The sequence below is a fragment of the Zootoca vivipara genome, chromosome 4 (genome assembly GCF_965207765.1).
Source record: "Zootoca vivipara chromosome 4, rZooViv2.hap1.1, whole genome shotgun sequence".
Lineage (NCBI taxonomy): Eukaryota > Metazoa > Chordata > Lepidosauria > Squamata > Lacertidae > Zootoca > Zootoca vivipara.
The window spans coordinates 32213756-32241218 of NC_142587.1; the positions used below are offsets into that span (position 1 = coordinate 32213756).

Here is a 27463-nt window from a genome sequence, read left to right on the forward strand (position 1 = left end):
AGTGGTTCCTAATTTGTAGTCTGCAGACCCCAGAGGGGTCCGCATAACCCACCCAGGGTGCCCATGGCACACATCCGTCAGGGACATCCCGTCTTGGAGGACCATGCTATCATGCATGGGTCACATGACTTGTGCAGGAGCACGGCCTGGAAGATGCATGTCCTGGTTTTGTGCTAGTACATGTTGGTGGGTATGGTGGAACCATTCAAAGGACAAAAACTACCAAAGAGATATTGACATTTTGAAAAACGGGGGCTCCACAGTGCTTAGCTAAATTGGAACCACTGCTATAGGCTGTAAGGGGCTTCACTCAACAACAAAGGCCACCCAATCCTTATGGAATATTGGGTAGGTCATACACAGGAGCTCTGAAGGTAGAGGACACATAAAAGCTCTGTACTGTACACATGTAGGATGTGTGCAAATAAGCACGTGTACAAACTTCTGTGGTAAGGAAACAAATCATGTCTAATAAGCAGATTTTATACCTTTACTTTTAGGGGTTTGTTTTTGTTTGTTTTTAACGTAAATGCTCACTGGAAGGACAGATCCTGAAGCTGAGGCTCCAATACTTTGGCCACCTCATGAGAAGAGAAGGCTCCCTGGAAAAGACCCTGATGTTGGGAAAGATTAAGGGCACAAGGAGAAGGGGATGACAGAGGACGAGATGGTTGGACAGTGTTCTCGAAGCTACTAACATGAGTTTGACCAAACTGCGGGAGGCAGTGGAAGACAGGAGTGCCTGGCATGCTCTGGTCCATGGGGTCACGAAGAGCCGGACATGACTAAACGACTAAACAACAACAAGAAGTGGGGTTTTTTGGTGATTTTTGAAGCTTGTGCAATCTTTACATCCAATTTCATGGGCTTAGGATCATACATAATCAGTGTGTTAAAATATATGTGCTAGTGCAATATTTACAAAAAATATCCAAAAGTTAGGGAATAATCTTGATAACCCTCTGTACACTCAGTAAGCATGCATTAGTTATAATAGGAATTATGCCCAAAATATATTTATTTTTCCATATGAGAGTTTAGGAGCTGCCTATTCTCCAAGATACTGGAGATGGCTAAAAATTGGGTGTGTACTCAACACTTAGATTGTATTCAGATGATCCTTCAAACCAGAAACGTCTACTTCTCCTTCCCATACAGGTAGCAGAAAGCACACAATCTCAAGGTTCTCATAGCTTCTCATTCATGATCTGCCAAACCGTGACCTCAAGTTGGTTTAAGCTTCAGTTGTGGGTTAGCTGGTGACTTTCACCTTCCTTTGAACTACAAGGCATGCATGAGCTGAAAGGTAGATGGGTTTGGCTAATCTTTGTCCGAGGATTAACATCTTAGAAAAATTAGGGTATGTATGAAAACACATCACAGGAGACAGCTGGATAAAAAACTATGATAACAAGGAGTCAATTTTGATACCCAGAAGGCTAATAATAATAATAATAATAAACCATTTTAGTAATTTGATGCCTGCTGATTCTGCTAGAGGGCGAAGTGAAGCTAGGTGAGAGTTACCGTATTGGCCCAAATATAAGCAGCACCCCAAAATAAGCCGCACCTTTAAAAAAATTGGGGGGGGGGAGACCATACTCAAATATAAGCAGCTCCCTTAAAATTCCGCAGGCACTCACACCCATTCAGTTTTACCGTATGTCTGTTTCAGCAGCGATATCATAAAAGCCAATTTTTGTAAGGTCGCGAATTTAAGCCACAACTTTTTGGGGAAAAGTGAGGCTTATATTCAGGCCAATACAGTAATATAAAGAAGGCCAGAGTTTATTTAAGCAGATACAGTTTGGATACAATCTGGAATACCATCTCTCAGTAATAATAATAATAATAATACATTTTTATTTATACCCCGCCCTCCCCAGTCAAAAACCGGGCTCAGGGCGGCTGACACCAACAGAACCACAATAAAACATAAAAACAATTAATTAAAATACAGATTAAAATACAGTATTAAAATTTAAAGTGCAGCCTCATTTCAAGTAGGCCATAAATCCAAGCCATGAGGGAGAAAAACACAGGGGTCAGGCTGAGTCTAACCCAAAGGCCAGGCGGAACAGCTCTGTCTTGCAGGCCCTGCGGAAAGATGACAAATCCCGCAGGGCCCTGGTCTCCTGGGAAAGAGCGTTCCACCAGGTTGGGGCCAGTACTGAAAAGGCCCTGGCTCTAGTAGAGGCCAATCTAGCCATCTTATGACTCGGGATCTCCAGAATATTATTATTTGTGGACCTTAAGGTCCTCCGCGGGGCATACCAGGAGAGGCGGTCCCGTAGGTACGAGATTAATGATTATGGCAATCAAATATTCTTTCTGCTGAGTGTGGGATAGGAGTACAGAGTTTGATTTCTATTTAATTGACTCTCCATAATACTTACTAAAACAAGTGTGACGTTTGTATAAAAATTCCATTGCCTAATTTTAAGGTAGCCGACCAGTGAACCTCTCACACTTTTTAACAATGGCTAATGAGGCGGTAAATCAGCTCGAAAGGAGAACCACAGGGTTCAACAACTCAGAACCTCTTTGACTTATGTTCAGTCTTGCTAACAGGAGTCAAGCACCTAATAAGAAGTTAAATCCAAGTCAAATGGAGCTCTAATAAGGCTCAGTAATACGGGGAGCTAGGAAGTAAGAGGGAAGAGGAGAAAACATACTCAAAGACAGGAACAAAGGGCAATGATTCAGTCTTGCTGAAATTGCAGAGGTTAGGCTCAGAGAAGAGAATAAATCTCAAAATTGCAGTCGAACAATAATGGCTCATCAGTGATAATTCTTCTGAAGTGGCATCCCAGGAGCAGCTGCCCTTACCAGGGCCATTTGTATTAAAGAGCTAAAACACCTGCTGAATACAACAAGCTTTGAACAACACATCAATGTTCCAGAAGTCAAAGACAAGCAAATATGTTGTCGGCATCTGCAATGCCTTGTCTCCCACGTCCACACAAGAAGACAAGAAATAAGCAAGAATGTTTGCAGATGCTCTCCACACTTGGGAGCCTTGGGTGGGAACCAGCCCAAAGTATGTAGTGGACTGTGAAGGAGAGACCTGAGAGAGGACTAGGCAGGTGAGGAGAAGGGGCAGAGGAGATACAAAGGGAGCCAAGGGTTGTGTTAAGGGGGTGAGGGAGGGGAGAGCTTAACGTTGCTCTAAGGGGACAGGTAGGGCTTGTGGAGTTGGCCAGAATAATAGTGCATACAGGGAGCACATGGGAGTGGCAGCTGCGGCAGAAAGCCAGAGTGTTATAAAAGTGCAGGAAGGCCACAAAAGACGGACTGCTGGGTGAGCAGGGAAAGGCTTTGTTGGAAATCAGGAGCCTAATATTTCCCTGTAAGCGTCGCATTGTGGGATGCAGGTGGCGCTGTGGGTTAAACCACAGAGCCTAAGGCTTGCTGATCAGAAGGTCGGCGGTTTGAATCCCTGTGATGGGGTGAGCTCCCGTTGCTCGGTCCCAGCTCCTGCCAACCTAGCAGTTCGAAAGCACGTCAAATTGCAAGTAGAATAGGTACCACTCCAAGCGGAAAGGTAAACAGTGTTTCCGTGCCTGCTCTGGTTTGCCAGAAGCAGCTTTGTCATGCTGGCCACATGACCTGGAAGCTGTACACCGGCTCCCTCGGCCAATAAAGCGAGATGAGCACCGCGAGATGAGTCAGTCACAACTGGACCTAATGGTCAGGGGTCCCTTTACCTTTACCTTAAGTGTCGCATTTATTGTAGCATTGATGAGATCTCTGTGTCCTTGGTTTATGAACTTAATCCGTTCCTGAAGTATGTTCTTAAACCAAAGCATTCTTAAACCAAGGCATGTTTTCCCATAGCCGCGGGGGACTCAATTTACAAATGGAACACACTCAACAGGAAGCGAAACATGTTCTTATTCCAAGGCAAAGTTCACAAACCAAAACACCTACTTCCGGGTTTGCAGCGTTCTTAATCCAAGTTGTTCATAAACTAAGCTGTTCTTAAACCAAGGTACCACTGTAAATGTCAAGTTATGGGGCACCCTGCCCCTATGGGGGTAGAGGGCCTGGAGCAAATCTCATGATATGGCCTTAATCTCTCCACTGCCTCTGCTATCATTGGAAAAGGTGGTGTCACTGAGCCCTGCTCCCCGTATCTTACTTTATGTTGTCGTTGGGTGTTATCCAACTAAATAGTTCCACTGACACAAGGGCTTTTAGCTGTGCAGTGGAAGAGAATAGAGGGTGGGAAGGTTCTACTGCACAGCAACAATAACAAAAACCTTGCTCTGGCAGAACTGTCTAGTTGGATACTGCCCATTGTTTTGCTGGCACTTTAGCAGCAGTGAACCCACCCACCCCTACCTGTGGCTTACACTTTTTATTTTTCTAATGTTTAAAGGCAGCATTGTCGGTGAGTTCCTTCCGCCTCCTTCCATGCTATAGGAAGGGAGGAGGTGGAAGCATTGCCAGATTGATGGCAGATGGGGAGGTCTGGGGATTGACTGTGACCCCTGGCACGAAGCGAGGGGTCCAGGGTGGTGCCCCCTATTTGCCACCACCCCAGAGATGGTTCTGCCCTCATACCCACAGAATGTATTTTGAGAAAATATGGAAACGCACTGCACAACAATGTGAGAACGAAATTGTTCAGTACTGTTTGCCTCTCTAAACTGTTAAATAAAGTACTTAAAGCCAAGGAACGAAACTGGCACTTAACATTGGAATGACATGATCTAAAAGGTAACTTACCCGGGGAGCCATACTCATGTCTGGGTAACCTACAGATTTTCGGCATCACTTCCATTAACGTCTTCACATATTGCAGAATAGTGCCTTGGAGCTGCAAGAACACAGGTGATTAGTATTGCTGAAGAAAAACAGAAGTCAGGCTGGGACACACAATAAACACGAGCTGGTGTATTACTACTCCAAATTGTAAATGCAGCCCCTTTTCTCTCTGCCTCACCCCCGGCCCCATACCACCTGCTGCCTGCCTGTTCACTCCAATAGTTAAAGGAGAAGGAGGGGGCAGGTCCTTCAAAGAGCGCTTTTGTAAAGGGCTTACAGAAGGCTCAAAGGGGAGTGCGGAGGCTGTCCTAAAGTTCTTTGTATGCAGCAGAAGGGCCTTGAAGCTACAGCATGTTCCCAAACATCTGACAACCACCTAGCTGTTGAGCACTTGGAAAACCAGTACGAGGGATTTTGAAAGGTGGGTGGCAATGTCCGCCTGTCAATCCTGTGACATCATAAATGCATAATATGACTGAAAGGTAGGTAACCCCACCCAACAGTTTAATTTGATCCACAAAGTGAATCCTGGCAAGAATCTGGCCTAAGGAGCCAAAAAACGTTCCCCGTTTGAAAAGCCCATTAAGAGGCTCTCCTATGGTTTGGGGATCACCAGGAAAGACCTCGAATGTGTTGTTTATGGTGTGTGTGTGGGGGGGGGAGAATAACCCAAAACAGGCAAAAGCAGCTTTGCTCAAGCTACTTTTTGCACAGTGCCTCGCCCTAACTTTCGCCAAGTCTACTCTCTCACTACCAGGAGAGGCATCATGGATTATGTGCGTGGGGCTGCAGTGGGAGAGGAGGAGTGGGGAAGCTCCCATGCATAAGCAGACCCAATGTTCCCCTGCAAAGGCAAAACCCAGAAATAACCAGTAGTTTTATATTAGCCTGGAGCTGTTCTCGACAAACACTACAATGGTGTGCAGGTGTTCTTTCACCGAGACCAATTTTTTATCTCTTGTCTGCTTATGAAATGTGATTCATACCCAAGAGCTTTAATTTTGCAGCGAAGGGTCTTCCTAGTACGCCAACCACTTGTTTTGCCTTCAGGTCTGAAGAATAGGTAACTAAAGTCAATCTGATACGTACTAATGGATAGGTTTGTCCTATTTTGCCCACTATATAATTAACTGTCGGGAACAATGTTCACGAAGGCTTGAAAGGAGAGAGAGAGAAAAAATCTCCTAGCTGTTGCTCTAACCAGTGGGGGGGGGGAGAGAAGTAATCAGCAACTGAGAGATGTGCAAACTGAGGCGTTTTTAATTTAATGCCACTGGTTATAATTTGCTGATTTGTACTTCCCTTATGCACGGCTACCTAAAGGTGTTCATTATAAAAGAAACAGAGGTTCTGAAAATCTTCTGGCTCTAACACAAGACTTAGGAGAGGGCTGAGGAACCTTCTCTTAAGCTGGTCTGCATTCCCTCAAGGAAGGCAGAAATGGGCAAGGAAGGACATCCCAGTCACAAATATTCTTACACTACCATCCCCTATCCAGATATAGTCATTTAAGCTTCTCCATGCCTTCTCTCTCTCTCCCATAAGCATAGGGAAAAAAGGTCCCAATGGTGGTGAATGTGATTTTCTTTTGTAAGTCAAACTGCCACATGGGGGTATGAATGAATATGCACGCCTTATGCAGCATTTTAAGCCTAATTTAAGATAACTCTGGGCCAGATTCAAAATACTTTGTCTTTGTAGGCAGAACTGTGCAAGCCAAGGAGTTTTACATAGCAAGCTTTTTAATGTCTGTTCATTTCCTAATCATTTTAAGTACTAGAGATTCTCTCTCTCTCTTTCTCTCTCTCTCTCTCACACACACACACACTCACACCATTTCTTTTTCTCTCTCGTCAAAAACAAGAATTTGTTTCATGCAAGGCACTCGCGTGGTTCATTTAAATTTTAAAACGTGTGATGATGCTTCCAAGTATCAGACACATCAGGCATGTCTCTTCACCCCCACCCCACCCCGGTTATTTGCTGTTCTCAAACTATTCTCTTTTGTACCTTGAGAAGCACGTATGGTTATCTTGTGCTTACCCAGTCAGGTAAATGTTTGCTAGAAGCTCAGTAAACTGAACAAGAAGAAACAATTCCCCTTCCCTTAAAATCAATACTGAAATGAAGAACAGCATGTGGGGCAATGTACCAGGCTCTTGACGACTTTCAGTAACTCTTCCATTACCACAGCAATGCCTTGGTATCCCAGGAGTCTGCAGATGACTTTGAAGTGGGGAGGGCCAACAAAATTCCTGTAATTGCTATAAATACTGGAGTAGGCCAGATTCAAAGCCTAAAGAGGAAGAAAAACACACACAGTTGTAGCTGGCAGACCTTTCTCCCTGTCAGGCGATCCTTCCATGGGAAACATTATTTTTCTGATCAAGCATTTTCATTCAAAACTGAAGAAAAAGATCAACTTTTCATTCTACTCTCACCTATAAAAAAGGTAACACACAATTCTTACAAACAAACAAAAAGAATACAGTGGTACCTCTACTTACGAGTAACTCTACTTACGAATGTTTCTACTTACGAATGGAGCTCCGTCCGCCATCTTGGATGCAGTTTAGATAGGATTTTTTCTACTTATGAATTTTTAGATAGGGTTGCTTCGACTTACGAATTTTTTCTCCCTATGCATTCCTATGCATTACAATTTTTTTCGACTTACGAATATGTGTTCGGAACGCATTAAATTCGTAAGTAGAGGTACCACTGTATTCTGAAGTTATTTTAAAGCATTTAACTGACATAAAAAAATCAGAAGTCTGACAGAAGAATTTTTGAACATATTCTTAAACTCAAAGTCAAAACCTTGCACTGACCTCCCCTTTGTTAACTGGAAAAAAATATCACATTGTTTTGAAATTACCAAACTGCAGTAGTTAAGCAACCCTAAGACAATTTAAATTTGCTAATATGATCTGGAAGAAAATACACCTGTAGCTAAAGGAAATCTTAGTAAAGTTTAGTGAAAAGTGTTATGACCTGTTCCAGGCTTAATTTTATTTATTTATTATATCCTCCAAAAGTGCACCTGTAACCCTGTGCTGTGTAAAACAGCTACTGAATGGTAGATTATCGAAATCTATGCACAAAAGAATTCCGGGTAAAATTAAATCCTGTTGACGGATAATATTTGATTGAAATATCAAGCTACAAATGAATGCTTGCTGGAATATAGCACATTCCCGAGTGCTGCAGTATATATCTGCACACAGAAAGATAGTTTATGAAGGGATCTTACAAGGCTACATTGCTTCTACATCTAATTACAAGATTAGGTCTTCTAATTACATTTTGGATACGCAGTTGGCTCTAAAACATAATTTCTCCCCCTTCTTTCCCCATTTCCAACCTTGGTGTTGGAGGATGGAAAAAAATGCAGCAACTCTGGTTTTTAAATGAGATTCCTATTTTTATATGTGCATTGAAGGCTTTGAATTTTTTTCCTTCCAAATAGTTGCAAATATGATTCTGAAAAAATAGCTACATGGATTAAATTCCATTTCGCCCCTTTTACATACTGTATATGTTTGTACATGTGCATATGTGGTTTGGTGTTTTTATTATTATTATTATTACAGAAAACTCACACACACACGAAAAGATCTATAGTACGACAAAAAAGCTCTAGAAGGAAGTAGTGGCATGACAACTGTATCTACTAAAGAGAGAAATGTTGCCAACAAGCAGTCAGCATTGAATATTTCAGAAATGAAACAAAAAGATTTAAAACCGTTTATACAAGAAATGTTATGTTATACAAGAAATGCTATGCATACGTAACAGATCTAATGCGTAATGTTGATGTGTATGTTAGCCAAACATGAGAGAAACTGCTTTTAAGGGGGAAACCCATATAATCTAGAGATACAGAAGACAAATTAATAGCAGCGACCTGACAGAAGCTGCTTCAAGGTAACCAAGTCAAAATGCTCTTCCTAAAGCTTCACCCCCTCCTCCCCAAGCCCAGGAGTTTAAGTAGTGATGTCACCAAAGAACAGAGCATCATTCACTTGCATCAGCAGCAACGCAAGCCCAGGCAACACAAAAGAACCACCTAACTGGAGCACTCCAGCCACCCAATTTCTAACAGGGAGCAAAAGCAAGAGAAAGTGGAAGACTTGCTTTTCTCCTCGGAAAACCTAGGCAACAGAACACTTAAGACAGGATGCCCTTGCGTACGAAGGTTGGCAGAAAGGTGACGAAGGAGGTCTCATTGCTCGCATCCCTGTCAAAGTGTCACGTAATGAGAACTTAGTCCATGTAGCCTGCTAGGGGGAAACTGGCAACCACGGACCATGAAGAAAGCTATTTGCTCAAAGGAGGATACTGAGAACCCAGCTGATGCTTCCCCTCAAGTATTTGATGAAAGCCTCGGGATTTTTACACTGATGGTAAGTAGGGACTTTTAAAACTGGATAAAATAACACAGGGCACTCTCCCTCAGCAGTTCAGTAAAGAAAGGATTTAACTTATATGTATGTGAATATGCAAGAGGGATGGAGTGAGTTTGTGTGTAGAATACGTACGTACGTTTGTACGTGTGTGTGTGTGTGTGTGTGTGTGTGTGTGTGTGTGTGTATGAATATGAGAAAGAGGGAGTGAGAGACTGTTTTATTTGAAGACTACACAGATTAAGAGGTAGAAGCCTCAAATTACACACTTTAACTCTAACCTATTAAAAGGCACAGCTCAACCATGCAATATTAAATAGAAGAATAAATGTAGATTTACAGCTTTAAAATAATGTTGTCTCTGGTAAAAATAATAAAATACAAAATCATTTCGGCACGTGATGGCACCTCTCCTATAACAATTTGTGTCTGTTCAATACAGTGGTGCATCTCAGCAGGTTTGCCATTACTGTTAAGTTCATAAAAATATGAGAAAATGAGCTTCTAGTTCTCAGGGTTTGGTTTTACTTTATTGAAAATCAAATATTTATTCTTTTTTTTAAAAAAATAAGGTGTTCTACTTTTGTTTATCTCAGCTTGGAACATAGCAAAAACACAATTATATTTCTCCTAAGAATCTAAAACTTACAAACTCTGAAGGAGTGTTTTGGAGCAATCAGTTCTCATGAGACTTAGGTGTTTTTCTTTTTAAAAGGGGTGTGTGTTTTAATATAATTAAAATTTGATTTTGCTATGTCTAGTGCTGAACCCAAATAAGGTACGTTTCCCACTTAACTCTACGACGTTGACAAATGTATTAATCCTTTAATAGTATTGAGCAAGAAGTGATGCATCCCAAACTTATTGGTGAGGTCTTTTATGCAGCAATTTTATACACAACCTGGAAAGAAAAACAGGTCCCAAATGATTGTCTTAAATGTCAACTATAGGCAATAATATTTTCAACTAATTTCAAGGGGCGGGGGAGAGAGAACCCATGTATTAGCCTAAAAGTATAATTCAGTATGTTGATGCAAAACCAATTCCTTTCTGTGACTATGAGTAATTCTGCATGAACTACTTGAGTTATTACTTGAATATTATTAGTCATGAACAATACCTTGCCACATTTACTTAAAAGATGACTAATATGCAATGCTTTAATACAGAATCAAGTTGCACAATACTTTCACATGCATGGGCAATAGGCATAGCTGGAGAAAAGTGTGCAGGGAAAAAGGCAGTGTAAGCCACCTGCAATAAGTTACTGTTTGTTCTTACAACTATAGCAAATTCTGGATGCTAAACGAAGCTTAGCCCTTTCTCTGAAAGCTAAATCCTTTTTATCTGAAGTGCAATTCACATCTTTCAAACCAAACTGGAATGGTTATAGCAACTTTAAAGGGTGTGTGAATGGCACAGTGGTGTTTTAGCAAATTCTACATTATCACCTTATACAGAGGGTAACTAATAAAGAGGTCAAAGCCGTAAGTAATGTGGGACAGCAAGCTATTGTCTTTGAACACGAGATCTGTTCACTGACAAATTTGGATTCGATGGTATTTTGTATCAATCAAAAGCTTCATAGGTTTTTCACTGCCTTGGCTTGGAAGCGCAAGGGACAAGAATGGAAAATGAAGCACAACAAGGGCTAATTTGGTTAGATACCCAATGAAACATCATTAAAATAAAGGTACTTAAGATTCCATGACTTTGAAATAATTCCACTTAAGAAACTTTATTTCCAACTAAATAGGAAATGCACTTCAAATTATGTCTTATGACTCCAACAGCATTGAGGGATTTGAAGCAAGAATCTAAAAAACCTGGTTTTATCCAGTCCTGTAGCTTAATTAAAAAAAAAAATCTTGACTGGTGCATGGATGGAAGGCCACTGGGAGCCTCATGTAAGCCACTCTGAGCTTCTGTTTTGCTTTTGAAAGGAAGAGTGCTGTAGTAAGTAAATGCCTGAGTGACACATGCTTGTCTCATTTGACTTCATTTTATTATAAATTAAATTAGCTTCAGCTTGCTGTATGAAAATGCTTTCAGAAATACAAGTAATGTTTTCAAATAATTATTCCCCAACCCACCCTTAAATTCCAGAACTGCAGTTCTCATTTTCTTCTCAACTCTGCTTATTGAAACTTTTTGGTCTCCTGAATCTTAAGGATTATCACTGTTTGCGGAAGTGAAATATTGAGAAGACGGTATCACAATGGGGATAACAGTACAAAACGTAACAGGAAGCACAGCCCTAGTAATCTGGCCCAAAATGGCGACCTGCGCTGACAGCTTTTACAGCATCATGTACAATCCAAACTGGGACAAAATGCTGTCAGGATACACCAGGAAATATTTTCAGAAAGAGGAGAGAGTGCCAGCCAGCCGTTCTTCGTTTGTCATTGAGAATCTGATCCCATTAACAACTTATATTCTGTGTGTAACGTGCCAGTCGGCAAACCCATCCAGTGACCAGTGCAGAATTTTTAACACCCCTGAACAAGACCCGGCATCCACAAGCAACAAAAAGAAAGACCTGGCCGTGGGTATATGGCTAACCAGCACGGTCTTGCTTCTCATCATTGTTGGCATCCTTGTCTATGGTTGCTTGCGTCTATGGTGCCGCAGAAGAAGAGAGAGTTCAGACAGACAAAACATCGCACCAGAAGATAAGGGAGAGGCATGGGCAAAAAATGAATCATGTGGTTCAGAGGAATTCAACAAGCAGACCCAGCACACCCCACAAGTTGAAATTAGAAATACAGATGGTGTCCAACTAGCCACCATAATTACAAATCCATCAACATCTGAGAAGCCCACCATGCTGAGCTCCAAAAGTCAGGATTTTGTGCCTATGTCTGTGCGTCAATCTGCCATAAATTAGATATCCTTAAGTGGGACAAGTGTTTTGCTGTGTGTAACAATACGTATGTTTAAACCTACTTGAAGATTGTTCCTTGAAAGCCCTGTTGAACACAATCACACCCCTAAATCACAATCTCCTGCAGCATACAAAGCTAAATCATCTCATCATTATTTCTTTACAGAGAAAACCACACATGGGGGGGGGGGAGAGAGATATAATAGCCTCCTTGATTTTTCTAGGAAAGCATGGCAAGGGACAGGAAACAACAAATCAACAGCTGGGATTCAAGGAGCTACTTCAGGCATGCCACAAAAGTACTCAATGTTTTGTCATTTATTTCTTTGAACTGTAGAAACCCTCCCTAATTTCAAATGGGGTTTGTTGTTTGCCATGACATTTGACTCCAAAACTCCCCTATGAGCGTAGAATTTGTTTTGTGTGTCTTAGCCAACTTGTGTCAATTGGAACAGCTATAAAATGGTATCCACATAGGTTATAACAGTTCAATCATCTCCAACTATTGTGTAAACAATTGATAAAAAAGGCAATGGGATCTTAGTGGTGAGTGTGTCAAGAGATTATCCTGCTTTCAGATAGTCCCTGAATTCTACCCTGAAGTCTTTTATTGCAGTTTCTTCCTCTTACTTAACACCTTAGCTCAGAGATGGGGAACCTGGATGCTGTTGGGCTCTGTCTCCTATGAGTCCCAGCAAGCATGGCCAGTGATCAAGGATGTTCAAAGAACAACTGGAGGGCCAGAGGTTCTCCATCCCTGCTTTTGCTAGGAGTGGTACCATTTTTGAAAGTTACTGTCATATACCAGTTATACTTGTGATGTTACATTTGGAATGTATTATGTATCAATGGTCCAAGCTAACATGCCTTTGTGCAACTATAAAGAAAAGTGTACAGATGTTTCATTGATCACTGTAGTACTTTATAAATGCTTCTCTTAACATTTAACTATCTAGCTGTCTCTTCTGCTTTGCTAATGTACTAACCTAAGCCTCACAACATGGAAATATTTTGGTTTTAGTTTACACAGAAATGTGTAAATAATCTGTGACATATTCCAGTTTTTAATACCATAAAGGAGACTGGCATGTGGATTATCTAACAGGCTGTACAACTTAGACAAATTTTAAAAACCTCAGGTGCCACACAAGGTAGACGTTTGCCAAATAAATACCGAATGAGTCTTTCTTAGAAGACTACTCAATTTACCTAACACTTAATAAGAGTTTATTTTCATTGGTTAATATTCAAAGGTTTGATTCCTCCCTGTAAAATTAAAGATGTTGCGTTAGCCATTTATGAAGGATGCCACTGCTCTTTTAATGTTCAGTGATACTGAATACCATTTTTTCCCAGTCATTTGTGATTACTTATATTTCACACATAGTGCTTTAAGTAAAATGGGAATGGAAAATCATTGTTTTTGGGTTCTAACATAGAGTAAGTCTGCATTAGGTCTTTCAGGTGTCTCATGAGCTACTATTTGCCATGAAACTTCAAATCACAACCACAATTTCTAGTTCTGCTTTGGATGCAATAAATGGTTTGCTCTACAGTATTATTCTGATGCCACAGAAAACTATAGTTTGTTCAAACCAGGAAAAAAACAAAGGTAATCAGAAGACGCAAGGGAGAGGGGCAAAACACAAAAGCCAAAATCCTATATTGTTTGTGTCTGAAATGGACCAGTACCTTGGGTACATTAATCCTCACTTTTACCTAGTGTATCTCTCAGAATCAAACAAATAATTATATCATATGATTTATACAGTGCAAATATACTTAAGATAGAAGATAATAAAGAAACACGGTGCAAGTATCAATAGCTCATAAGCTGTGGGGTGTAGTTTTCCAACATCCACCACAGAAAATAACAAGTATGGAAAAATACTAACCTTTGATCCATGTAGATATTGTGGCTGTGCATTAGGCTGCTTATCTCTCTGGAATTCCTGGGAAAATGGTAGTACTGTTCGAACAAACCTATATAAATCAAACAAGATAACACAACAGTTTACATTTCTACACCACATTTGGAAAAAACAAAAACAGCCACCTTATTTCTAAAGTGGAGCTGAAATTCTGAGGGATATGATGGGGAAATCTTTTCTCATGCATCACAGGATTTATATACACAGTAGATAATATGAGAACTCCAGAACAGAAGATTCGATTACATTAAACGGGGGTGGGGATGAGGGATTGGATCTTTCCATGCTAACTAAAAGTCCATTATTTGTTCATGCTTTGGATTCCTCCCAGAAGAGAGTATCACTTGGATTGCCGTTATTGACATGATGCTATGATCCCATACAAACTACTGTTTGGTTTATGTTTCACTATGTATTGATGCACTATTGTCTCTTGCGTAAGTGATACACACATTTATATCTAATCAGTAAGGTTTCTGTCAACAAAATGGGGGAGATTTACCAGCAAAGGGGGAGGTAAAGGAAGAGCAGGAATTACCAACAATTGCTTCCCTCCCATTGATGGCAAGCTTACTATCAGACGAGTACACCATTAGATGCAACCCTTAAAAGCCTCTTACAATGAATACTCATTAATATACTGATCAATAACACACTGTGATTGAATGGCCTGCACAAAACAGAAGCGGTGTTAGATTTTTCTACAGTCTTCTTGCACTCTTTTTCTTTTCCTGGCATCTTGTCCAATCCAAATAACTTTATTGTACTAGCCATTGGCAAGGATCTGTTACAGATATCTTCAGTAATGTAGATAGCTCCTGAATGCTACTTTCAGAACACACTCTGGCTTCAACCCACCAACATTCCCTGTTTTAACTTTAGCTAACTTTTACAATTTCTCTCACATGTTCAAACAGCTAAGAGAGAAACGCTACAGAGTTAAAATACCCAAATTAATAATGCAGATTAGCCTTCAGTATGATGTATTCCCCTTCTAGCTTTTCCGATAAAATTATTTCACCAAAATCTACTTTGCTACGCTATGTTGCTAAATTGTAAGGGGGTTTTTTTTGGCATGCATCGATATAATCAGGTCATGCCACTTTTTAATCTCTGGATGATGACTTTCCTAGCAATTTACTCATTTTCATCAGCAGAGCACTAAGCAGTCGACGTAAAGTAGATTACACAAATCAAAATGTTACCAATGCTTTTTGCAGGGAGGGTGGGAGCAATTGACAAAAGCACCACCCAGGTTTTTAAAGAGTTTTCATTTCCCTTTCGGGTAGTACAATTCCAAGCATGCGTTTCAGACAAAAGAGGCACCACCTAAATAAAGCTGAATACAACTACGAAATCTTTACTGAATGTTAGCGACAGGTGGTACAAAGCACTGACAATAATATTTCTAATCTGCATTAGCTGGACAAGGTGGTACAAGAACGCAGTGTGCAAACTATTACTCCAAACACTGATGTATCAGAACAGTAAAAGAATCAAACAGAAGTAGGCTAGTATCCCTGGAAAGTAATACTGGCCTACCTTACAGGCTTGTTTTTGTATAGATTGCCATCACATTATGAGTAAGGAGCTCTAAAGTGCTCCTTCTTGATATCATAAGATATCAAGTATTACTTCTTGATATCCTAAGAACAATAGAAAAGTCTGCAAGGATGAGGCCAGAGGCTCATCTAGTCAAAAACAGTGGTGCCTCGCAAGACGAATTTAATTCGTCCCGTGAGTCGCTTCGTATAGCGAAAAATTCATTTTGTGAAGCGGTTCCCATAGGAACGCATTGAAGTGCGGTTTCCCATAGGGTGCCTCGCAAGATGAATTTTAAAAAAATTCGTCTTGCGAGGCACCCTATGGGATGAAAAAAATTCGTCTTGCAACGCGCGCCATAGGAAACTTCGTCTTGTGAGTCTCCATTGAAATCGCAAAACGCATTCGTCTTGTGAGGCATTCGTCTAGCGAGGTACCGCTGTATAGTGTTTTCACAATGGCCAAAGTTGCCTGGGTGAAGCCCACAAACAGGACCCGAGTACAGCAGGTACTCCCCCCTCCCCTATTTCCTCTATGAAGAAAATGCAAATCTTATAATAAACATATCCAAGAGGAAGCAGAAACATAACTTGCTTATTATGCAGCTACCTATTTATATAGCACCTCAGCCTAGGGGCTGTGACTTAGGAACAGTAGCTTGCTTAAAGCCACTTAAAACTCACACTCTTACAGAGTAACTGTAGGCATGTTTACCTGAAGTCCCACTGTATTCAGTGGGGCTTACTTTCAGGTAAAGCCCTGGCCATTGTGCACATCCTATAAGGAGCACCACGGACATTTGCTGTTGATTCCAATGCCTCTCTTCCTTTTTTCCTTGCTAATGTTCCCAAATCGACACCCTTCACATTTGGTCTTATAGATGCATAGAAGACCAAATACAAATAGATGCAATTAGTAAATGTCCGCTTGCTTTACTACCACACCACCCAACTATTTAATCTCACTTCATTATCAAAAGCAAACCATTAAACAGTTAGTGCAGCTTAAAGTGCAGTTTTAACGTAATGCTTTTTCAGGAATGACCTCAATCCTTGACTCTAGTCATAAAAAGCTTTTTTGCAAATGCAGAAAAACCTGTTAACAATTTAAAAGCAATATAAAATTCACAGAACAAAATGGGTGTAGTTTGCAGCTGTTGTTTTTTTACGCGAAAACAAACAATTGGCTCAATAAAATATGTTTGTAGCAAACGATTAAATGTATTCTAGCTAATGCAGCAGCTAAGGCCATAAATATAGAGATTGTGTATAACCTGCCTATTGTTATATATCTAACTGATTATCCTGCTAACTTGAGTTCTCTAGCATCAAGTAGTACTACACAGAATTAAGAATTCCCAGTGAGGTAGCGGCTGAATGCCAAATATATATATATATTGTGTGTGGAGAGAATAACTTTTTTAATATGATAGAACAACCAATTTTCCTTAGGAATGATAAGGTGCAAATGAAGGCAGTGTCCAATGTGTGACAGAAATGGTACCTCATCCCGGAGGGTTGCTAAGACAAGTGAAGGTAAACCCACTAGTGCAATATTCCACTAGTGCAAAGGTTTGTTTCAAGAGGTTGCACAAGTAGAAGCCTGAGAACTGCTATAAAGGGTTTGTACAAATAAAAACATTTACAGTATTTACCATACAAATTTATTTGCCATACAAATAAATTGGGGAGCAGCGGGAGAATAAGAAAAACATGCTTAGACTAAAAGGAGGTTCCAGGTCTGAAAAGACTACTGCTATTGAGCATCTGTAAGGTATCTTTACTGAAGGGAAAAGTTATAGGACCCCTGGATGGTTAGGTCCAGTCAAAGGCAACTATGGAGTACAGTGCTCATCTTGCTTTCAGGCCAAGGGAGCCGGTGTTTGTCCACAGACAGCTTTCCGGGTCATGTGGCCAGCATGACTAAACCACTTCTGGCGCAATGGAACACCATGACGGAGCGTGGAAACGCCGTTTACCTTCCCACCACAGCGGTACCTATTTATCTACTTGCACTGGTGTGCTTTTGAACTGCTAGGTTGGCAGGGGCAGAGCTGGGGCAGAGCAACAGGAGCTCACTCCGTCGCTGGGGCAGAGCAACAGGAGCTCACTCCGTCGCAGGGATTCGAACTGCCGACCTTCCGAATGGCAAGCCCAAGAGGCTCAATGGCCACCCACGTCCTATACTGTACCTCTTGTGGTAGCAGCCGCTAGTAGCTATTTAGATCTATCTGATATTTATGAAAGACTTGAAGTCATTTTCTTCCCAAAAGACCTCCAGGGCACAACAATCAGAATGTGGTAAGCCTAAGAACTGTGTTCAGCTGCTGTGTTCAGGCAGTGACTAATTTCCCCCACCCAATTAAGAAGGCACTTTTGCTCAGTAAACATAAGACCCAGTGTGCACATAAACACACAGATCCCAAGATTGGCTTTACATAAGTGTCACTAGCACCTACATACACAGCATGCCAAACACTCTTCGTTCTGGTCCTACACTGTGGTATGGTACACCTCCCTGCAAGTCATCCAGGTGTCCCACCCCTAGCATGCCAATGTAGGTTGTTCCTGCTTCGATCACACAGAACAAGGCTGTGTGTGGCTAAGGAGGACTTCCTTTGAGACAGGGTTGGCAGGGGACATCTATGCAGGTGTTCTTTTTTTGGTGGGGAGGTGCCAGTCCGCACCATGAAGTTGTTACAGTAAGTGCCACATTTTTAACATTTGGGGGGTAGGGGAAGATGCCAATGCTGTGTACCCTGGAGTACCCCCAGAAAAATATATATTGATTATAAGCAAGTTAATAGCGAGGAAACAGCTGGGTGAGCAGGTGAGTTTTAAGTAGGCATAGAAAACGCGACTCAGGGCCTATTTCTTTTACATAGTCTGTTCTGCTTAAATAACCTCCAACCAAGTCTTTGTTCATTCAAGCTTCCTCTTCATGCATAACAGTTTCATCATATAAAACTGTAGGCTACACTAGAGGATGACGTTCCACTAAATGTACACGAGAACAATTTTTAAAAAACTACCAGTGTATATGTAATAACGCATGTGGGGGGACAACATGTAAAATCATCCGACGTTTGCTGGATGAAAAGAAGCTGGAGGAGGCAACTAAACTGTTCAAAATTTATTATATATTCTTAAATATTTAGGCCACAAGCCAACAGTTCCTCTTTGCACACTGAGCACTGCAGCTGCAGGGAGTTAATTTTCTTCTTTGAAAAGGAAGCGATTGTGCATGCTTAGCATAAACTTTCTCACAGAAGACAAATAGAAGTCCCTGAACATGCAGGACCCTAGGCTAGATTTATTGTTCTTTGTTTAAAAATGCACATTAGTATTATTTTAATCCCAATGTATTCAGAGTAAAATTAATTTTTGCTCTTAACAAACAACTGCTAAGATGTAGATGTAGCTATTTGGCAAACCAAGGTGGATTCCAAATATTGTCAGTATCAGTCAGTGAAACTAAATGCAATTGAACACACACACGAACACGAACACACACACACACACACACACTACAATATGTCACACTAACCTGTTAGTGGACCCATTGTAGCAGTAATTTGGAAGAAAATCGTAATTGAGCTCCCAAAAGACGTGAAGGGTGATTCTTCCATATGGAGCAGATACATTATGGTTGGCTTCTCTAAACATGGCATCAAAACTGTCTAGAGTCATGTATCTGCTCAGAAGCTTGTGTGTCAACTTGTTTATTTCAACCAGTCCATCCAATTCCTGAGAAGAAGCAAAAATAAATAGAGGAGGAAGGAAAGAGACAGTGAGAGGGAGGGAAGGGCGCATTGAAAACCTTGCTAAAGTCTACAACAAAACAGAAGCTTTAATAATGCGACCACAATAATCCGAACATGATTATAAACCAACGTTCAAGTATTATATGCTTTTTAAAGACAGAATAAAATCCACAGAGGAGTTACCATTCTTTTGTATTTAAAATCTCTTCCTAATAGCAGACAACTTTAGTTTTGCATGTGAAGGGTTTGTTTATGTGTCTCTGCGGAGACCCAATTAATGCCCACAGGTGAAATTTCTATATTTTATTAACACAGCTTTAAGGAAGAGGAGCTTCTTGAATTAAAAACTACACTTCCTGACATTAAGAGCTCTTCAACTTTTGCTTCCCATTAGCCGTGCCATAAAACCAGGCACACAAATATTGGAGGGGTTTCACCTCCTCTCATCCCAAGTACATCTGAGCAGTCAAGGACCAAGGTAACATTTGGCAGGTGTGTGTGTGTGGGAGAGATGTGCCATGTTAGAAAGTGTTCCCCCCCTTCCCCTCATTAACCTGGTACAATATTAGGAAAGCATTGGCTTAAGACACATTGCTGAACTTGGAAACTTCAGCCAATTCCTGACCTCACATGAATCTGAGCAGCACTCATGTGACTCAACACTTACAACGATGGAGGTCAAGTCCTCACTCTCAAACCGACCGATGGCTAGTTCCATGGATTTGTACATGGCTGCTGAAATTCGCTGAGTGATCAGGCGGTTCAGATCTATTGACCGACCAAGAAGCTGAAGCAAAAGAAATTCCAAATTGTTGTATCAAATTAATATGTACACACACACACACGTTTCCCAAATCTATACAGAGAGTGCAATCCTATATAGGATACAATCTTGTTTACATCACTGTTAAAAGAAAGAAAAATCCATCCTGCCCTGATCATCTTTGACTGCAGCGGTGACTCAGCTAAGGCAGAATTAGGATCGCTCTATACATTACAGTAAATTAATAAGCAAATTATGAATACTTAGCAAATCAAACTGCACAGAAACCTAGTTTCTCTGCATAATGTTCTGCCTACTGACTACCAGCTCTCGCCTTTTAGGGTTCCTTGTTGCTCAGCACTGTTACATACATGTATAGAGGTAGAAAGCAGGACTTTCACAACTGCTATCTTACGGAGACTAAATTCTGTAGTGCAAAAAGGTAGATGGGTTGCATGAGCAGAGGCTATGTATTCTGGTCCTGAGTAGTATAAATCAGAAGATGGGTAGACTACAGGCTTGAAGGGTCTAGAACAAAACCCAACCAGTCCAACAACTGGACACTGGTGCAACACAGTGGCTCAGTGGGACAGCAATACTCTTAAGCATTCATTTACGGCAAGGGTGGGGGACCTTCGGCTCTCAAGATGTTGTTTCATCAGCCCTATCAGGAATGGCCAGGGATGTTGGGCATTACAGTTCAGTAACATCGGGGGGTCAAAGTTCCCCCTTCCTGATTTAGTGGGAGCAATTATTTAGAATTAAGGTGCCTCAAAGGGCATGCTCAGTCTAGGACAGGCATCCCCAAACTCGGCCCTCCAGATGGTTTGGGATTACAACTCCCATCATCCCTAGCTAACAGGACCAGTGGTCAGGGATGATGGGAATTGTAGTCCCAAAACATCTGGAGGGCCAAGTTTGGGGATGCCTGGTCTAGGAACTGGTTTCCAGTACCAGAACTCGGCTTAAAGTCCTTCCACATCCAAATTCAATCCCGATTCCTCTCCCTTCAAGCTCTCTGCATTTCAGCAGCCTATTTGGGTGGAAGCACGAAAGCTTTTTGTTATTCGTTGCTATCATTACACAGGGAGTCAGAAACATCTGACAACCTACAGTAGGATCCTGCTCGATCTTCCATCCAAGGAGTCTCCTGAATTGCAAGCATATATTTTAATTGCAGCCAGTTAGAATGCTTGCTTGTTCAGAAAACCTGGAAACTTTAATCAAACCAGTGACTTAAACCAGGACTGAAAACAACCCACTCAGCTGCTATGTTTACTTTAAGACCCTTTCATGAGAGACTTTGTCAAAAGATTTCCAAAACCAAGTTGATCGAAAAAACAAGCTTGTGTCTCAAACATTTAAGCAATTGTAAGATGGGCCTCAGGCATCAACACAGTGGGGTTGAAGGAGGGGTAATTAAGAACGGGGGGGGGGGAGAGAGTCCAAGAATGCCATACATTTACTAACCTGAACATGTCTCTGCTTTAGGAGTGTATTATACCGGTTAGATGTTAGCAAGGGAATCGTTGCTCCCTGATTCTTGCATTCTGATCTTAACCGTTTATCTAAAAGCAGGCTATTTGGAAAGGGAGAACATTTGATGAACAGTTGATGAAAAGCTGCATATCAAAAATCATAACATGAACACTTTAAAAAGTTGCTTAACATGACTACTTACCTTCCTGCCATCACCTTGTAGTATCCAAATATCTGGTCTGCCAACTTGTAGACAAACTGATCAAAGCACAAATTGACCTGAAGATACAACATATGAATTGCTCAGTTAAAACACGGTATTTACTTAAGCACATTTTCCTTTGGAAATCTACTTCTACAGCCTCTGTAGAAGCCTCTGTAGACTACGTTTTCCATTTGCATCAGGAACCCTTTTAGGGTGTAGGCAATGAGTGTGTGTGCATGAAGCGGGGGAGAAACAGGACTGCCCTGAGCCCCATACACATCGACACCAACAAGCAGCACGCATGTGCAGCATTGATCTAGAGAGGCACAGTCTGACCTAGTATAAGGCAGTTTCTTATGCTTGAATGGGCCTTCGCACATCCATGCAGCTTCAAGCACAATGCTTCCTTAAGGGAGTCAGTTTAAACTCACCACCCAGAGAAGCTTGGTCGGTACTTGTGATTGGGTCTTTTCTGCTGCAGTGCCCAACAGTGGAACTCCCTCCCTGGGGTAGTTAGGGCTGGGGCAGCTTTAGGTGGGCTGTAAAAGCTGTTTCGTTCCACCTGGCTTTTGATGGGCTGTAAATTCCACTCTCTGGTTTTAATAACGGCTTCGTTCTAATAGGTGTTTTTAACATGCATTGTTCTGCCTAAACTGTGCACTGTCTTGGAGGTTCTTGTGAGCAGGAAGGCGATTAAAATGCATTTAATAATAAAGTAATATAATGCATGGGTGGCAATGGATCGCAGGAAATCTTGTTCCAATGACCTAGACATGAGGAATGTCTGTGTGCTAGATTCACTACTGCTTGTTCCCTGCATGCAAATTATGGAGTTATGAACATGCATTCGTGTGCCTGTCATTCACTCAGGTTCTCCTCACGGCTATCCCTTCACCTTTACCTAATAATAAACTCACTCACATGTGCTGATGCTGAACAGATTTTCAACCATCAGCACAGATTCAATTATCTTACCTCTGCCTCAATTTCATCATAGAGGAACTGCTTCTTGAATTTGGTAAGTGCATAGTGAGCACTGTCATTATAAAGATCCAAAGAATACAGAACGTATCTAAAAGAAGAGAAGATGGAGAAGATGTTATTTTTTCAGGCACACATGTAAAATATTCCTGTCTCCTGACATAACAACCCAGCACCTTACCAATAAAAAATAAAAAATAGACTTGCCACAGATGAATACAATGAGTGTATAAATGGCCATCAACAAAACGCGAAAGTTATCCATTCCAAAATTCTAGTAACTAGCAAGCATATAGTTGTGCAAGGCTGGTGATGAGTCACAATCTAGAAATACTCCAGTTCCAACCATCATGACTAAAAGTGGAAAGAAGGGATGCTCCAATATTACTTACATTACCCAAAACGAAAAGGCCTTGGGAATGTCTGTGGCACAAAGACTGACTAGAGGTAGCTAAGAATGTGTCAAGAGTGTTCTTTTTTGAGCACTAGCAATCTAGTACCCTAGCAGCTCTTCTGAACCAAACCAAGGAGCTCTAAAGTGGTTGTTAGAAGTGGAGGAAGAATGTTACAAGCAGAAAAAGAGGGAAATGGCTGGTAAAACTAAAGCTGAACCCATCCTTAGCCCAGGAGGTAATTCTGGGGGCCACCTGTCCTCTTTCAACTTCTTACTTGAAAAAGAGGTTCTTATTCTGCTTACCTAGACTACCCCACTAAGTCTCTGATCTCATTGTCATCGGAATTTTCTGCATCTACTTGACATATAGAGAGGACAACAATATAATTAAGATTAAACCATATGAAGACATAAAGGGGAACCTAGCAGGATGGTTGGAATACCACCAATTGTATAATATCTTTCTGAGAGATAATAAGACCAAAGGTTTCTTGCATGCAACATCGGACCTAGACCAAATGATTATGCAAAATAGTACTAAGATGATAACTAAGGTCTATGAATACTTGCTGGAATGGAATACCAAAGATGAAGCAGTTAAAAATGTCATCATCCATTGGGCCATAGACCTGGGCCACAATATTGAGTTTCAAAAATGGAATAAACTCTGGAACACGGGAATAAAATTTATGTCAAGTGTATTATTGAAAGAGAACCTATTTAAGATGATGTATAGGTGGTATCTTACCCCAACCAAGCTTGCAAAGATGTTTAGAACAGGTGATAAAAAATGTTGGAAATGTGGTGTAAAAGATGGCGATTTTATTCACCTGTGGTGGAAATGCGAAAATCTTAAAGTATTTTGGGAAGGTATCTATAATGAACTGGGGGGGGGAAATACTAAGATATACTTTTAAGAAAACACAGGAAGCATTTCTTTTGGGGATGGTCGGGGAAGATATTGAGAAGAATGACTATAAATTTTTCCTGTATGCAACAACGTGGGCAATACTGCTTATTCCAAAGTTATGGAAACAGAAACAACTTCCAACTATAGAGGAATGGCAGCAGAAAGTGCTAGAATATGTGGAAATAGCCAGATTAACAGCAAGAATCAGATATCAGGGTGATGAAACGTTTCTGAAAGAATGGAGAAAATTTATGGAATATATTGATAAAAGGAGTGGCTTACGCACTTACAAGTAGATTAGGCTAATACCTCATAACGGAAAGCAAAATTCTAAAAGGAGAGTTTATACTATTTTTATTTACTATTAATTTACTGATTTTATTTATATAAAAATCTAAGTGATATACTATAGCTATAATTAAGGCCAAAATTTGGATAATATAAGAAAATTATTTGAAAGCGGAAATGAATAAGGCAACCATAAGGAAGACTAAAGAAAACAGAAGAAAGAAGAAGGGAAGTTGATGGGGGGGATAAGAGGGTAAGGGGAAGGGTTATATCTTATTTTCAGGATGTATAAATTAGACAATACAAGTATAGATGTAACATCAGCGCTTTATTTGTTTTGACATTATTTGTAATCAAATGAGTTATAAGTTAACAACTGGAAAGTAAAATGTATTTGAATTGTTTTATGTCATTTACGTACAAAAAACTAATAAATATTATATTTATATATTAAAAAGGAATTTTCTGCATCTACTACTCAACAAGAAGTGATAGAATCACATCAGGCTTACTCCATCATCGATGCTTCCTTGGTCTCCAAAATGTGGTCGGTCAGAATCCAAGGCATAGACATCTCGATGGGAAATTGGATCCTTCTGCCCATTGTCAACTCCAAAAAGAACTCTCTGAACCACAGCTGGGACAAGTCACAGCACTGCTGCAGGGTTTCTTATGAAAGAAGAAAGGATACCGAATCAATTCTCTTGTGAGGGAGAAAATACACACGTACACACAGAAGCAGCACTATTCTAGCGGTGCAGGTGGTGTATGAATGAACAAACAAAAGTGAAAGAGGGTGACTAGAGTTATGCATGGAAAGGAAACCAAAACCGGTTTTCAAATGGAGAACCTACAAAGTTAAATACAGCTGCTATCAACAACCACCCAGCGGAAGCATAAATGGTTTCATCACTGAAAACACTACTGGAAGAATGGCCAACTAGACAATTTAGGGGCGCACACATGCATGCCCACACATTCTAAACTGGTCTCCCAGCTTGTGCTAGTGCCATGAATGCCACATTTCCTGGCTTTGGTTAATAAGGAAGTGCAGAAGAGAGGGGACTGTCTTGCAACATCTGTCATCCTTCTATTCACTCAATTAAGCGGTGGAATTCTCTCACTCCATATGGTATGTGCTGATCAAAATTAGTACAATTTATGTGAAATTGCTCGTAAGACACTATCAGATATGTCGAAGGTTCCTTCCGGCTCGTCATAGCAGCAGTGTTTTCAGTCGACTAGAGCAGTGATTCCCAAACTTTTGTTAAGAGTTTTGAAAAGTGCATAACTCAGACCTCTAAGGAGTCTCCTTTTCAGCCTTGGCAATTCACTTACAAGGGCTGGGTACAGAGAAATTTCCAGCAACCTGTCTGATGTGCGCATATAGGAAGCCCTGCTTTTATAGACATTTATTGCAGCTGGCAGAAATGAGCAAAGATTGTCTGCTCTGTTGTCATCCTGATTTGTGCTAGCCCACTATTGCTGGTGGTGGACCTATTTCAAAAGGTACTAGAGGGTCCTAAATTCACTGTTTGGGAATCACTGAACTCGGGAAGCACAACAAGGGCACTAGGGCTAATGAAAGAGAAGAGCATTACGCTTTGACAACACTATAAACATGAATAAACTCTTCCTCCCATCCAAAGCAGAGTTCCAGTAACAGCATGAGTTGGAAAGACAACACAACGTGGTACGACTAGACTAGAGACATGTCAGTAGGTGAATCCACTAAAAAAAACATGCTTCCGATTACAGCCAACAGTAGAGAGAATGGCAGCCAAAACAAAGAAAATTGTTTTACCCAAGGCATGGCATTAGGTTTCTCTCTTTAGAAGAAGAAGAAAAAGGACTTAGCAGACACTTTTTGCCATTTTAAGCAGATTTCAATACTGGGACCTCTTATTAAAGGTAAAGGGACCCCTGACCATTAGGTCCAGTCGTGACCGACTCTGGGGTTGCGTGCTCATCTCGCATTATTGGCCGAGGGAGCCAGCGTATAGCTTCCAGGTCATGTGGCCAGCATGACAAAGCCGCTTCTGGCGAACCAGAGCAGCACATGGAAACGCCGTTTACCTTCCCGCTGTAGCGGTTCCTATTTATCTACTTGCATTTTGACGTGCTTTCGAACTGCTAGGTTGGCAGGAGCTGGGACCAAGCAACGGGAGCTCACCCCGTCACAGGGATTCGAACCGCTGACCTTCTGATCAGCAAGCCCTAGGCTCAGTGGTTTAACCCACAGCGCCACCTGGGGACCTCTTATTATGCTGAATTTTTTTGTGAAGGAAGAAAGGAAAGTCGTGCCAACTGGAAAAGCCTATGAAGCATCTAACCTCTTAATTCCAGTGTTATTTGCAATGTTCCAGCACATTAAGAACATAGGAAGTGCCTTGCTGGATTAGACAAGGGGTCCATGTCGCCCAGAATCCTAGCGTCTAAGAGCAGCCAGGCCATCATTTTAAAACAAAAGTAAGCCACACAAAATCGGAAACATATTCCCAGGTTATGTTAGAGGTATTAGGACATGCTAAAGCTGGACACTGATCATCTGTGTATCTTACCACTGAAATTTATCAAGTGAGTGTAGAAGAAAGACTCTCGGTGGAATTTTTCTATGTCCAATATGGTGGGCCCCTCAAGGCTACTTCTCAAAGTTTTCTTGGAGCCACTTTTGTCAGCAATGAGGGACTCTAACATGGTTCTCACCATGTAAAGCTGTGTTATTGAACAGAACATTTGTGACAGGGGGGAAAAACACAATATGGAACATTAGTTCAGCATTACGGATGCACACTGCCCAACGAAAAGACTGCTCCACTTCAAATTGAAACCTGATAAGGAAGTTCAAAAGTCATTAAACCTAAGGCGGTGAGGGGAGAAAGAGAAAGAAGAAGAAGGAAGCCCCACAATTTGCAATGGAACAGTTTGTGTCACCACACTATTAAAAAAATAATAAGTAATGCCTTACCACCATAGTTTAAAAGAGTGGGATAGATGTAGGACTGCCTCAGAAACTTGTTTATCACATGCAATAACTTTTCCATTCCCAGAGATCTGAGCTGCTTCAACAGCTCAGCAGAGTTCAAGGACTCTGCCATAGTGCGGACCATGTAGAGCTAAAAACCAACAGAAAAGGAAGAGGCAAAA

The 27463-nt window shown here is 41.0% G+C and overlaps 2 protein-coding genes across 5 annotated transcripts in view; one reads left to right on the plus strand and one right to left on the minus strand.

Moving 5' to 3' along the window:
- CYFIP1 (cytoplasmic FMR1 interacting protein 1) overlaps positions 1-27463 on the minus strand; it is a 61833-nt gene that overhangs the window by 7080 nt on the left and 27290 nt on the right. For 2 of the 4 annotated variants that reach the window (XM_088668668.1, XM_088668667.1), the window contains exons 16-25: positions 26878-27432; positions 24829-24985; positions 22719-22815; positions 21741-21817; positions 21530-21638; positions 19964-20083; positions 19080-19279; positions 13956-14043; positions 6923-7066; positions 4732-4822 (exon numbers count right to left, since the gene is read on the minus strand). In XM_088668668.1, the coding sequence (XP_088524794.1) occupies positions 4732-4822; positions 6923-7066; positions 13956-14043; positions 19080-19279; positions 19964-20083; positions 21530-21638; positions 21741-21817; positions 22719-22815; positions 24829-24985; positions 26878-27052 (1258 nt within the window). In that variant the 5' untranslated portion in view covers positions 27053-27432. The remainder of the gene's footprint in view (positions 1-4731; positions 4823-6922; positions 7067-13955; positions 14044-19079; positions 19280-19963; positions 20084-21529; positions 21639-21740; positions 21818-22718; positions 22816-24828; positions 24986-26877; positions 27433-27463) is intronic. The other 2 variants (XM_035116313.3, XM_035116314.3) reach the window with 2 other exon arrangements.
- FNDC9 (fibronectin type III domain containing 9) lies at positions 11395-13007 on the plus strand. The gene has a single exon (XM_035116319.3). The coding sequence runs from the start codon at positions 11395-11397 to the stop codon at positions 12061-12063; it is 669 nt and encodes a 222-aa protein (XP_034972210.1). The 3' UTR covers positions 12064-13007.

Excerpts from the sequence above, each read along its gene's own strand:
- FNDC9 (XM_035116319.3), top strand. The coding sequence starts at position 11,395 with ATGGGGATAACAGTACAAAACGTAACAGGAAGCACAGCCCTAGTAATC.